The 14,435-nt window shown below is 45.5% G+C and overlaps 2 protein-coding genes across 2 annotated transcripts; one reads left to right on the top strand and one right to left on the bottom strand.

The window, feature by feature from the left end:
- Window positions 1–924: 924 nt before the first annotated feature.
- On the bottom strand, window positions 925–10,295 carry LOC311372626 (receptor-type tyrosine-protein kinase FLT3-like). Its single transcript, XM_084489603.1, has 17 exons — window positions 10,178–10,295; window positions 8,821–8,897; window positions 7,981–8,117; window positions 7,625–7,740; window positions 7,336–7,462; window positions 7,095–7,210; window positions 6,292–6,446; window positions 5,873–5,993; window positions 5,559–5,733; window positions 5,215–5,315; window positions 4,861–4,966; window positions 4,369–4,547; window positions 4,072–4,181; window positions 3,829–3,961; window positions 3,442–3,543; window positions 2,699–2,809; window positions 925–1,143 (listed from the first exon to the last, which is right to left on the bottom strand). Exons 1-17 carry the CDS (start codon window positions 10,203–10,205, stop codon window positions 959–961), a joined length of 2,079 nt encoding a protein of 692 aa, XP_084345729.1. The 5' UTR covers window positions 10,206–10,295; the 3' UTR covers window positions 925–958.
- A 601-nt stretch (window positions 10,296–10,896) lies between these two features.
- LOC311372627 (PAN2-PAN3 deadenylation complex subunit pan3-like) lies at window positions 10,897–14,285 on the top strand (the record flags this gene model as incomplete). The annotated part of the gene is made up of 6 exons (XM_084489604.1): window positions 10,897–11,536; window positions 12,272–12,393; window positions 13,135–13,207; window positions 13,586–13,656; window positions 13,802–13,940; window positions 14,041–14,285. Coding segments are annotated over exons 1-6 (993 nt in total), but the record flags the coding sequence as incomplete, so codon positions are not given.
- Window positions 14,286–14,435: the final 150 nt, after the last annotated feature.

Genomic DNA, 14,435 nt, shown 5'->3' with positions numbered 1-14,435 from the left:
GTAGCGTGCTTCCAGGCGGGTAGTTACGGTCGCTTGAGAAGGGATATTATAACCTGGCTCCATGAAGTGTATTAACTCCCGAAATCCCTCACCGTCAGTGGTGCTAATTGGCATCATATCTTTTTCGATCATGCCGCAATTCCTCTGAGTAATGCCCTCAGCTTTCCTGTCGTCGCATACTCGCCTTCCCATTACCGCGGCGATAGTCGGTTGTGAAGGCGATGGACTTCCTCCCTGCAACACGGCTGCATGCAGGTTTTGAAGGTGGTATCTTAGCGAACTCGTAGAGCTGCTGAACTTAAACGTAGTACCGCAGAGTTTACATTGAGCGTCTTTGTCATCATTAATTAGTTTGAAATGCTCCCATACTCCACTCCGTTTTGACCGCCTCCATGTTTGTGTGCCGGGTCTCTCGCTGCCCGTGAGAATCCCGCGGGCGTAGGTTAACGCGGCTATCCTGCGTTAACCTATCCCCGTATTATGGTAGTATTATGGTATGATAGTGTTGAAAACGGTCTCCAATGATAAATAACACACTGGCTCACTTGGAAATGAGACCCAATGTCCAAAATCCTGAACTACCCCTTTAAGGTTTTATCAAATGTTCCTTCCACCCCTTTTTGGATGGCTCTATGAATTAGGTCTTTAGTTGCAATTGAAAAGTGTGGAGGCTAAAGTTAATATGCGTTCATACTGCCTCATTACTGGTCCTCTGGCCGGTAAATGAACAGCAACTGGATGAGCTGAACGGCTATACACAACGGAGAGAGAAATTATCCTGTTCATATAGTGGCATTTAAAGTGATTTATGAATGTTAAAAATGTAAAAAAAGTAGTCTCCTGATACTTTGATGTGCTCTCCTGTTAAAATGGAGGCCCATGTTTGGCCTGTGGTACACAGCGGGATGGATGTGGTGGGCTGAACTAACCTGGAGTCCCTCTTGGACTACAGGTCAGTTCAGACAGCAGGGTGGATGTGGACTGACCTGGAGTCCCTCTTGGACTGCAGGTTGTGGTAGAGGCTGGTGAAGCGGTCCTTGTTGAAGGCGTCGGTGAGAGACTTATGGTAGCACTCTCTGTTGTTCTTCAGATAGTTCAGCAGATCTCCATACCAGCAGAACTGAAAGATCAGATACACGGGCCCTGGGAGATAACAGTGAGACCTGAGGTTAACTACATCACGCTCTATGGGCCCTATTTTAAAAAACGAATACTTCCGTCTGAAACGGAAGTATGAAACGCGAAGTGCATATAGCTTTGAGGGCGGATCTCTGGCGCTGTTGCTATTTTAACGGCGGATAAATGACTCTTGCGCTCGACGCAAATCTAAAATGGGCTGGTCTGAAACCGGTAGGTGTGTTTTGGGCATAACGTGCAATAAACCATGGAGAGTTCCATCTCCCATCCCCTTTAAGAGCCAGCGCATTTGAACTTGACGAGTTGATATTTTGACAGTGCGTTTGCAGTCTCTGCTGAGACAGATGCAGTTTGCAGGCTCCGCTGAGACAGATGCATGCCAAATAATAGGCCTAATTCACACATGGAATACTGTTTTCTACTACAACTTCAGAAACACTGAGTCATCATGTAAATTGCGGCAAAGACAACATAACACATATATGATATGTGGACGCGGTCCTGTGGCCGCAACTGTGGGTCTATTTAATGATATGCGGCAATACATTAACAAACATTGTTTGTTACGAGTATTGTATACATTATCGTTATCGACACATATGAACACTATCGTGTTCATATGTGTCCCCTTGTGTATATACATCGCTGTGGACTGTATTATGCGTGTATTATGCGTGTTTAGTTTGCGTGTGTTAACAGATGGGTGCGCACACACACGTGCACCAAGCATCACCCCCATTCATTCCTTTAAACACTCACTCGCAGTAAAACTATGTTTTCTCACGATCAAATAGTCATCAATCCTAAAGGTTATGGGCTTGTACACGATGTCTGTGTCAAGAAAATATGTGTTTGCTGTACGGTGTTTGCAGATGCATTGATTTAAAAGTACAACTTACCGCTGTATCAGCTGTTCTTTCCTAAATAATTTAACCAACCATTTACCCTTAAACAAGATTTTGTTTTGGAAGGCTGGGATATACTTTGCTCAAGTTTATTATTGTTATCATTATTATTTTAACGCATAGCATAGCCTACAGTGTTCATTCATGCAGCCCCTATGGAAAAAAAATGTTTCCACAATCCACACACTATTTCTATGCAGTTGCACACATATGAACAATCTTTGACATCACAATATTTAAATTAGGCTAATCGTTTGCATGTTTGTGCTGTGTATAGGCTACGTGTGTGTAAGCTTATGTTGCAGTTCCGACTTGCTATGGCAACACCAACTGCACTATCCGCTAGTGCATTTAGACCAGGTATTTTTCGGTCAGTGGCACAATTGCAGTGGTGCAATTTTTTGATCACTAAAATAGCACGAGTATCATTTGCACCAGAACACGCCTCTGCTTTCGCCGACACGCCTCTCCAGGCGCAAGTGTAGTGGTGCCTGTTTGCTGCGGGTGAAAATCAGCTTTGCGCCGGGTGCCAACTAGCAACGATACATGCGTCGGTGTAGAATGTCAATTGTGCTGGGTGCAAGATAGGGCCAATATAAGTGTGTTATGAGAAAGTCATGTAGCGGTGTAAATACATGAGATCCATGCCCTTTTACCTGTGCCCGTACATGCCCCGAGCAGGTTGACTATGTTGTCATGGTTACCAATCTGAGTCATCATCTTCAGCTCAGACATCAGCGCCTCTTTCTCCACTGTCTGGTGTTTCTCTGCAGGGGGGAGAAAGAACAGAAAGCTACCGGGTTTAATTCCCAAGGTCCACAACTTGTTGTGGCTGTCAGGCACCCTTGAGCAAGATGCCATAAGATGTTTACCCAATGGGAGCCGAACCCACCGACACTGAGTCTGAAGACGGGGAGAAGGGTCGGGGAGGGGGGAACGTCTGGGGGAGGTCCGCTCTGTCTGTTGTGACACCTGGTTCTGACTGTACTGGGTGTGGGGGTCTCAACACACCTGGTTCTGACTGTACTGGGGGTGGGGGTCTAGAGACACCTGGTTCTGCCGCACCCCATAGAGTTTGGAGGGCTTCTTTCTTTTCAACCAGTTTGATTTGATGGGACTGGACTCCACAGAGTGGGAGTTGGAGAAGGAAATTGGCAACTACAGTGTCAACAGCCAGAGGGAAGAAACAGAGTTCCTTGTAACAGATTCAGACTCAGATATCTGGATTACAATGCTGACAACCAGACATAAACACATGATATGCCTCTGTGTCATTTAAAGTGATTTAAACTGTGTGTCCATGTCTCCACCGACCCAACAGCAAGACGGAGCATCAGGACTGGTCTTCAAGTGGGACCCGCTGAGAGCATGAAGGCATGGAGAGTAAGTGGCCTCTGACCTTTGAGCATCTTGACAGCCACCTGAGAGGTGCCCAGAGGGCCGAAGCCCACCGCCGTGGCCTGGACCACCATGCCGAAGGCCCCGGAGCCCAGCTCTTTACCTAGGGGGGCCAAAAAACAACAGACCCTTCATTAGCTTTTTTATGAGGCATCACTATCGGTTACCTACAGCTGTATGCATCACCAAACCCTACCTTCTCCTCTTGTTCATATCCATATAACTTCTTTATTATTTATTCTGTGTAGTTATTAACTCTGGTTTAATGTATCTATTTCATGTCTACTTCTGTCCTGACTTGTCTCTACTTTCTGCTGTGACGTTCACATCTCCCGTCTGGGATTAATAATGTATCCTCTGATCAGGGACAGGCAGGCAGTCTGCTGACCGAGTTGCAGGTTCTCCCTTGGAAACTCCCATTTCTGGTCATACTGGAAGTCCTTGAAGTTGATGTAAATGTAGTCATTATCATTGGGTCCCATTATCTGGATCATCTGCAGTTGGCTCTCATACCGCGGCTTCTGTTTTAAAAAACAAAACAGATTCAAATGAAATTCCGTTTGTGTTTGTGTGTGTGTGTGTGTGTGTGTGTGTGTGTGTGTGTGTGTGTGTGTGTGTGTGTGTGTCATACTTTTCTGACATTGTAAAGGAACAGGATGCCAATCACTATCAAAGCGACCAACAGCACCAGAATGCCTATTTTGAGCTCATGAGACCCGATCTGGAGACTGGTGACCATCCCTAGACCAAGGAAGACATGCACATCTGTGGTTTTGACATTCTGTACGATCTGCTCAATCAATTAACCATGGAAATATAGTAAACGTATTTGATCTATTGAACACACTTATGTCTAAAGACACAATTTTGGATATTTTGTCATTGAAAAATAACATTTGTTTCGAGGGATTGCTGAGACAGTCCCTACCTGGGGAAGGCAGTGGCGGTCTTAAGTCCTGAGTATCACTGCACCAGGATCCAAACGCATTGGTGAGGCAGAACTGAGCCAAGTGATTTGGAAGCACCTCAGCGGTCATCAGGGAGCTGTTGATCCTGGTCTCACAGAACAGCATCTCCTCCACCTTCTCCTGTTGGACATTCGTACAGCTGCACACACACACACACACACACACACACACACACACACACACACACACACACACACACACACACACACACACACACACACACACACACACACACACACACACCACACACACACGATATTGTGTGTGTGTCATATGAACAGGACAGTGAAGTGGGCTAGGGTTTAATCCCCCATGACCCCACACTACTCGTGGGTATCCTAGAAAACGTCTTCCTGCTGCTCAAGGACCTCTACCTAAAGTTTATCTGAGTCATTTGGGTTCAAAATGATCTGCTTAATGAGGAAATAGTCAAAATGAGACAGTCAACATACTTGTTGGACTCCTGGCATGACCTCCAAGAGACATTTGTAGGTACAGGACTCACAGTCTCACACCACACAATGCCAACAAGCGACCGGCAGTTGATCTGTGGTTTATCTGAGTTTGGATCAGGAAATCATAGTTAGATTTGCGTGAATCAATAACATGTTGTTGGACTGACGTTAAGGTAAAGAGGGGACGGTTCCCTCAAAAGCATGTTAGGTTCTCTCTGGCTGCTTACTGTTGAAGCTCAGGCTGATGTTTGTGACATCAACTCCATGGGTTAAGGAGACAACATGTGCACACAGCCATCCAAACTACTATAGAAACCATAGTCCACATATTCTCTCTCGGTTTTCTTATACCTGCTACACATAATGTCATCGTGTGGGTGACTCTCCTACGCCCCACCATCAGGTGTAACTTATATTCCCCAGATCTCATGTGGTCGCACAGCCTCCTGGTCCTGTGGGATAATGTTTAGTGCTTGATTAGTTATTTCACCGGAAGACCAAACTAAACACAAACCACCCTAGTACATACTACTGAAGGACTGATGTTATGACCACTGCCCTCATATGGGCTGACAGTGGTTCTTATTATCTCCACTGGCTCCACAGAACTCGACGGTCGGATAGCACAGGGCACCGAACATCAACTGCACTACGGTAGAAGTCTACGACGGTTAACAGCTTAATGCACTGGCTACCTGTTCCTCCAGGAGGGCCCTCCACAGTCCCTCCTTCTCCCATCCGGGGTTTCCCAGGCACAGTAGTCAGGCAAAGGGTGGGAGGAGATGTTGGCTTGCAAGCAGAAGTTCATGGCCTCTTTGGCCGATATGGTAATGTTGGTTTGACCCAGACTGACAGATACAAAGCTTTTGGCTAAAGAAGGGGTGGTAGAAAAAACGGTTAACTCAGTTCTGGAACTCAAGGGGTTCAGTGTCCTACTCTTAAGCAATGTTCTAAAGAGTAACATAAACCTGTCTTAGTGGAGAGTGTGAAGGAAGTTAGCTTTACAAACCCAGGACTTGGACGGAGATGGTCTTGTTTTTTGGGCCAACACAGGTGTATGTGCCGTTTTGTTCCAGTGTCACTGACTTCATGTAAAGGTAGGCCATCTGAATTCCCATATGATCATCCATCTTCAAGCACCAGGAAAAGATTGTATTTAATCAAAGCAAAAATGGGGCAATTTACTGCAAAACAAGAAGGATACAGTGAGTGCTATTACTTAATACGTACTCATTTAGAAGATTTATCTAAAGCAACTCAGAGTGTAGTGTTTTAGACATGTCTCTCAAGGATGCGTACAAGAGGGTTATGGACACAACCCAGTAGTAACCCAGGGCAGCTGTGATTCAAACCCCCTGGACACCTCTATCTGGCCCCATGCAAACACACTGCTAACCCCTTTTCTCTGAGGTCAAACGATGGCTTCACCTTGGTCGTGCTGTCCGGTCCTCCGCCCTTGCTCCAGCCCAGCGCGGGGTAGGGCTCGGCCGTGCTGCAGCGGAGCAGCAGGGACTGGCCTGGGCTGAGCACCACCTCCGTCACCTCCTGCTGCTCCACACCCGCTGGACTCTCTGAGCTCACGTCTTGAAAACACACGTGTGGTGACAGTGAGAGAGGTCTTTAGATGGACCAGGTTTAAATATCATCCAACACATCAACATGGTAGAACAAGAACTGCTTGGTGTTCTGGGTCTTTGTGCGTCTTTGTAGTCATTGTCCGTCACACTATTTATTATATGTTTGATGGTGATTTATTTTTTCTATATATGAGTTAAACAAATCATAATACGCAAAGACACAGATAAGACATTTGGCTGTTGGCTCCAGCGCCTGGTAGCGACCCAGGTTCGACTCCCACCTGTGGCCAGATTCTACATGTCAGACCCTCTCTCCTTTTAACCCATTGTCCAGGACGACTCAAAACCCAACAACATACATGAAAGGAATACATATGCGTGTGTGGCTGGAGATCGGCGGAAGTTAGATACGTTTGAAGTACCCGATTGATAAGATAAACAGAAAAAGTTCTCAGAAGTTCTCAGTTTTTTTATTGCAACTTGAATATGTTTAGCCTTTCCTAGAACTTGTGCTGTGTGTGTGTGTGTGTGTGTGTGTGTGTGTGTGTGTGTGTGTGTGTGTGTGTGTGTGTGTGTGTGTGTGTGTGTGTGTGTGTGTGTGTTTCAAGTTCCTGTATTTTGGAGATCAGTGTTTAGGGTTAGTGTTTGCGTTACCATAGTCGTATAGCTGAGAGCATTCTGTCCCTATGGCGTTGGCAGCACAGCACATTAACTTCTTATTGACAAATTCGCTTTTGGAAGTTTTGATCGGATTCTCTGAGAAGTTTTTTCTGTTGAAGAGAAGAACATGCATCATTATTGAAAATCTTCTTATTATCGTTTTTTTGGATGATATGGAAAATGAGTCCAGATGTGTTGAATGTGATAACCTTCGAACAGGCCTAAGTGATCTCACCCGGAGACTTGGAGGCTGGTGTACCACGTGACGGTGGCTACGGGGTAGCTCTCAGACACACACTTGATTTCAGGGGAAAAATTGGCTTTTTCAGGATGGAAATCCAACCAGGGCGGCGAGGGACGTTCTAGAAACATCCAAATAAAAACCTTGTCAATTGATTTAATCAAAAAATGACTGTACTAGTGCTAATTCAGTGTGGGATCGTTCCGGAACCTATCAGCCCTGAATCAAACCCCTAAGACTCACAGTACAGAGACAGCACAGACAGCCCGACAGGATGACTCACTCAGGACGCGCAGAGAGAGGGTCAGCGCCGAGTGGGACCTGTCGCTCCCTGAGCAGTTCACTGTGTAGATCCCAGATGCAGTCAGGGGGGACAGCACCATGGAAGGACTCCTGTCCCTGGGGAGTCACATTTAATATTACCTATTGTAAACATTTAGCACCATTTCTATCTAAGGCCACTTGCACAGAATTCCAATCAAAGACAACTATAGACTTTCAGCCACCGTGCAGACGGATACCTACTGATGGGATCCAGGCATTGGGGAATCAAACACCCTAGCCACTACACTATTTTGCCCATTTATAAACACACACACACACACACACACACACACACACACACACACACACACTCACAGAGTCAGTACTCGGTCCACTCCTTGGTGTAGGGAGCAGGCTGAGTCTGCTGGAAGGCCTACTAAGGATAGCCTGGTGCCAATACATCCTGTTACATTGACGGGATCTGAGGCATTTCCATCCAGGGGGAACGGGACCTAAACATACAGGATACGTAGGTGATTAAGTGACAACTAGGCTGTAACAAGGTCCTTGCTACACGCCACCTAGGTGGCTGCCACACTCCACCTAGTTGACTTTTATTGGGCTCCTCCAAATACAAGTACGCATGGTGGGGATGTTGAAAATCCGGTTTATTGGTTTTGCATATAATGATACATGGCCTGATGCTCCATATTACCATGTTGGAGAATTCTCCCGGAATGTGTGTGGAGATGGCTACCTGTCTACATGATCGATCTGCAACAGGTGTGCAGCCCCACCCAGCCCCAGAGTCCAATCATTCTCGACCAGGTGAAGCTGCTTAAACCAGCCATCGTCCACACACACTCCCACAGAGGCACAGCAATTTAAGTCAATGAAGGCTTCCATGCAGTTTCGGAAAATGCATGACAGTATACAACCAAGTGTCAATGGCTGACACCGCAGTTTGATGGCAACAATAGCATAGTGAATCTCTCTAGCTTGGTCAGCCGTCAAATGTATTTTTTTTTTCTTGACTTTTATCAAGGGTTTGCTTGATGACCTTTGATAAATGATGACATGAAGCTTGTCTGAATGGTTTTGAAAACTAGTTAAAGATTAGGAAGTTATATGAACTTGAAGCTTTGGGAGGAACCACTTTCTCCAAGTCCTCCGATGAGATTAACTGAAGTGAAATGGTAGTCAAATAGTTCTCACCTCCTTGCTTTGGCACAGTTTACGTACTTCTTCTGCATTCTGGCCGTGAACTCTGACATCCAACAACAGTAGCAGGACTAGATGTTTTGTTTTGATCAACCATGGTTTATAGAAACACACACACACACACACACACACACACACACACACACACACACACACACACACACACACACACACACACACACACACACACACACACACACACACACACACACACACACACAGTATTAGCACACATAGATGTGGTTTGTGGACCAGATAGATGAATCCCAGACAGGAAATGTGTCTTACAACTATGTGTGTCATACAACTACAAGGCAACAGCCTAAACCCGCCTTTTTAAAACAGATGTTCAAAATATACACATATTGTTTAGAACAGAAAAATTACTCACGATAAATTTTTTCGTTGTAAATATATTTCAGTGAATACGTTTTTTCTATATTTATTAATTCATAAAAAACATATATATTTTTGAATGTAGGCCTAATGGAAATGAACAAATGCATAATGCGACCTATAAGGCACGTATTATGTTGCAGTACAATGATGACTTTATCGTAAATAGGACTTTTGTATTCATAATAGGCCTGTGCATTAGGCATATTCTTATATTAGTTCGAGGTAGACCTCTCGCTATCTGCTTTTTTCAGACCTTCGCTCTCATTTCCTTTTGCGATTCAGAACGTGATACGATTGACATGATTGACATGATTGAGATAACTGACATGCCTGACTAGTTTCAGGGTGATGAAACCAATATTCACGTTTACTTTGCAGTACTTAACAACAACGGTTTTATTAAAAAGTATTGTTTCCCTTTTCCATCGCTAAAAGCCTAGATTTGTTTGGCAATCAACCCGAATCGACTCATCCTATTTTTTAAAAGCTGAGCAAAAATGTGTCAATAGAAAACCGCTAAATAAGTTGTAGGTCGACTAATACTCCAAAAAGTAACATTGTATACTCTTTTGCTGATTAACTTAATTGTAATTGTAATAAAAAACTTAATTATAACTTAATTGTAATAATCTCCCACATGTTGATTCTCAAAAACAATCATTAAACTTCTTGAAGCTATTTATAACATTTTAATGAATATGTTTTAATATTTAAAATAACTACGGTTAAAAACGATGTTACAATATAATGGTGTATGAAATTTCGCTAACCAAGAAAATAAATAACTCAAATAGGCCTACTGACTAAATAATTCATGTTTGCATGATAAATAAACATGATCGTATAACAAACTTCGTAATAACCAATATCACGTTATATTACCGGCGGTGGAGAATATGAATATGTTTTTATATTCATCCCGATAAGAAAAACTACAAATGCCCTGACTTACCCACGACCAGTTCCCAGTATCCCAGCATGGCACATTCACTTTAACAGACCAGTGACTGGCTGACTTCTGAGCTGTGGTCGCCACTGAAGGCCTTTTAAACAGCAGAAGTGGTTTTGCATGATGACGCGGTCAGCCTCCCTGCTATGGTTGGCTCATAGTCTCTCTAAAACACCTGGCAAATATGAAAGGGTAACTGGAAGAAAACGCGACTCAAATGTTTGCTATTAATGTTTAACAATATGTGAATAATGCTGATGGATAGAGAATGGGAATCAAGGCATACACCTGTTTAAAGCAAGTGTTAGGCAGTGGACATCTCCTGCTTTATCAATAAATATACCCATTTGTTTTTACTTTTCGAAAGACCCGCCCTTTAAGTTGTACCTTTTAAACCTATTGACTCAAGATGATGGTATCTCGCCAGCAACCATCTCTGGCCTGGGACAGCAGAGCACCACATGCATCCGAGTTCAACCTATGCACCGCAGTCCGTCGGCGTCCTGGTTCTGTCACAGTGGGACCTGGTCCTGTCACAGTGGGACCATGTCTGAAGACCGGTTGTCCCATGTTTGAGGTCCCATGTTTGAAGACTGGTGTCCTTGGTCCCACTCCCATGTCTGAAGATTGGAGGTCCCGACGTGAGAGCCAGCCGCCCCGCAGCGCGCTGCCCTCCGACGGCCCACAATGCACCGCGAGGCTAGCGTGTTCCCAGTGTGCGGAGCAGAAAACAACAGCGTTAGCGCGCCTCCACAACAGGCTAGCGGCACGGCGACGAGCTACCCGGACCGCGACGACGACCAGGTCTCACCACGGGACACGCGTTTGTCTCAAACGACCTAGTATTAGTCAAATGGTGCGAGTTCTTTAAGCGTTGCGAACATTATCAAACCACCGAGGACATTTAAAAGCGTATATTTCGGGTGGATTCGTGTTCGCAGGCTAGCTAGCTCGCTAGCTACCCGCGTCTCTATGTTCGAGTCTGTTCCGACCGCGGCGGTGGCGGCAGCGGCGGTGCCATGAACAGTGGACTCCCCGCTTCAGCTGCTCCGCTCGGAGGTGTTGCACTGCCCAACGTCAAGGTGAAGTTCTGCCGATATTACGCTAAAGACAAGACGTGCTTTTATGGGAACGAGTGTCAATTTTTACACGAAGAGCCATCCATGGCAAGCATGTCACTACACGGTGGCGGCGGCAGCCCCGTCCCGTTATCTATGGCCGGTGGTGGAGCCGTGACGGCGGCGGGGTTTTCCCTCGCTGGTCCAGCGGCGGCCTGCCCAGGTGGAGCTGGAACCAATGTCTCAAAAAAGAGCGAACCCATGGGGCCTACAGGCACGCCTCTGGACGGACAGTTATTGACCAGTGAGTATGGTTGGATACGTCTAAAAGACCAAAGGACTATAGCATTGTGACCGAACTTGTCGGCCTCATCTGGCTTTGTTAAAATCGAGTCCGGGGATTCACTTGGGCCCTTGACCTGCACAGAAACGTGGGGCTTTCTTCACTCGTCCCTGCGTGTTTGAAGTAGCCAATACATGCTCAGCGGCTAGTGGTCTTTTTCTAGTTTGGCACTTAAACAGTCCTGTTTTGGTAGAATTTCCCAAATGAGCATTGGGGAAATTAACGTATTTCACTAAGCATCATGCAGGAGGCCCGTTGTTTGTATGACAGCTGTGAGCTAGCTCCCAACGCTAACTAGTTGTTTTGTCCAGATATTATTGATTGCACTTGTACTTTAATCAAACGTGTCTCTGTTGGCACCGGTTACAGTTAAATGCAATTACCGTAAGGATGCAAGATCATCTCATTTTCTAAAAGAGAAGATAACTAGTGTGAAGCTCAGGTTGCCATGCAGGGAGCGTTGTTTTTGTCTTGTGTGGACCAGGTTTCCTCAAGTAAACAAGCAAGCACGTTGCTAGTACCTATACTTTCCATTCTACCTTCAGTTATCATTAGTATGTGGACCCATGCGATGCAACTTTAGATAATTCTCAATAGCAGTACATATTTTTATTGTTGTCTCATTAATGTGAATTGAGTAAGTACAATAGTATACGCACACGTATAATACTATATTAAAGTTATACTTTTCTCCAGTCCCAGGGATGGAGGGCGGAACCCTGACTGATGCTAATCTGACCAACTCTTACTTCAGCAGCAGCTTTATTGGCGTCAATGGGTTTGGAAGCCCGGCAGAATCAAAGTACTCAATGATGCAGGTATACGTTAAAGAGTATCAATGTATTTATTACTGTGTTCATGTTATGACTTAAAGCCTCTTGTAGCATCCAGCGGCAGCCTCAGTCACATAGTACTGTCAACTGTCATGATGGGCTGATATTACTATTTACTACCATGTCGTTATTGAGCAGTCACTTTTATCCACAGTGAATTCAGATGCAGTCATTAAGCAGCAGGTACTGGTTGTACTCACTGGGGATGTACTGCCCATATTGTTGGTGCATTGTTTTGTTAAGATATAATGTGATTTTGTTTAGGTATCCTTCTGTATAGAATCCAGTATAATGTTAAAAGAAATTCAAAGAAAAAAGGCAGTAGCCTGGTTTCCTATAGTCGTTGCTTGCATTTCAATTATCACATTCCAAGCTCTCCTCAACAATGCCGGAGAGTAAGATAAACTGGTCAAATTTCACAGTATAAAGTATTCTAAATTATATATATATTTTTAAATTGTGTTAAAATTGCAGGTCTAGTATTAAAATCGAAATATAAGCTCTTTATTTGTACAATGGATAATGTATGTAGCGCAGTAGAACGGTACCTTGTGATTAGTTTGTGTTTAGGCCAGTTCTGGTTAGGTTCAGATCCAAGAAAAGGTAGATGATCAACATGCTTGATCGGCTACAGGTACATACTATACACACACAGTAGTTAGTGTGTGTATAAAGACATCTGAGTTGAACAGCGTTCTCAACCTGTCTGGCTGGTTCCGGTTTCAGAGAATGACCAGCAGCAGCAGCTCCCCCAGTCTCCTCAACGATGGTGCCAAGAACTTCAGCCACAGTGCTCAAGGTACCAATCAACCCTTGGGAAGTGCTGAGTGGTAGCAGCTCATCTCTGGTCCCTAGGTCACCAGCTCTAACACATCTCTAGTCCCTGGGTCACCAGATGTAGTGCTGAGGGGTAGCAGCTCATCTCTGGTCCCTAGGTCATCAGATCTAGCACATCTCTGGTCCCCAGATGTAGTGCTGAGGGGCAGCAGCACATCTCTGGTCCCCAGATGTAGTGCTGAGGGGCAGCAGCACATCTCTGGTCCCCAGATGTAGTGCTGAGGGGCAGCAGAAGATCTCTGGTCCCCAGATGTAGTGCTGAGGGGCAGCAGAAGATCTCTGGTCCGCAGCATAGCTTAGGTTCTCCCGCATCATGTTGGGTCTTCTCTGTTTGTTGCAGATCCGTTGACCTCCCCAGCATCCTCCCTCTTCAGTGATTTTGGTGCTCTTAGCATATCGCAACGGAGGAAGGTACGACTGAAACAAGCAACAACTAGGACAAAATCTACTTTGCTTTGAGATGATTGGTGTTAAACTTATTATATGTCATGATGATCCGTGTCTCCCTCATTCGATTCCACTGGCGTAATAGTCGTGTGTGTCACTGTGTTGCCAGGCTCCCAACCCTACAGCGAGTGAGTTCATTCCTAAAGGAGCGCCCCGTATGGCCACCATGGCCAGCACCCCCGCCTTCCCCTCCCCACTCTTCCCCCACCCTGGACTGGGCGGCTCCACGGCGGCGGCCCTGGCTCCAGGTGAGGCTCGGGTGCATAAAGGCTGAAATGCACACATAGCGATTTACTTTGTTCTGTCCCACACCGCACCAGGGTGACACAAACTGTTTGTCCATGTTAGGGATGTCTCTCTCAGCCGGCTCCTCCCCCCTCCATTCCCCGAAGATCACGCCCCATACCTCGCCCGCCCCCCGCCGGCGGAGCCACACCCCCAATCCTGCCAACTACATGGGGCCCACGGCCGCAGCCGACCAGGGCCCTCACATCATCCAGAAGGAGACGGTGGGAGGCACCACCTACTTCTACACAGACAACACCCCCGCCCCCATCAGTGGGATGGTACGTCCTGCCAGAATGGCCAACTTTGTACCTAATACTATAGTGTTTATGGCATAGTTGTAAACCGACTTGAATAGATATTTAGAGTGTTATTTTATTATTATGGTTTGTGAAGTTATGAGACAAATGGACAGTTATCTGTTAGAATTAAGTTTGACAAGAATAACAATGTTGGTC

The sequence above is a fragment of the Micromesistius poutassou genome (genome assembly GCF_964030765.1).
Source record: "Micromesistius poutassou genome assembly, contig: SCAFFOLD_5758, whole genome shotgun sequence".
Classification (NCBI taxonomy): Eukaryota; Metazoa; Chordata; class Actinopteri; order Gadiformes; family Gadidae; genus Micromesistius; species Micromesistius poutassou.
The sequence above is the reverse complement of the archived record's forward strand: the minus strand, read 5'-3'. Positions and strand labels throughout refer to the sequence as shown.

Coding starts and splice junctions, on each gene's coding strand:
- LOC311372626 (XM_084489603.1), bottom strand. CDS start 10,205: ATGCTGGGATACTGGGAACTGGTCGTGG. Junction 4,182..4,368: donor ACCGCCACTGCCTTCCCCAG/GTAGGGACTGTC, acceptor TCCTTGGTCTAG/GGATGGTCACCAGTCTCCAG. Junction 3,962..4,071: donor TCCTTTACAATGTCAGAAAA/GTATGACACACA, acceptor TTTTTAAAACAG/AAGCCGCGGTATGAGAGCCA.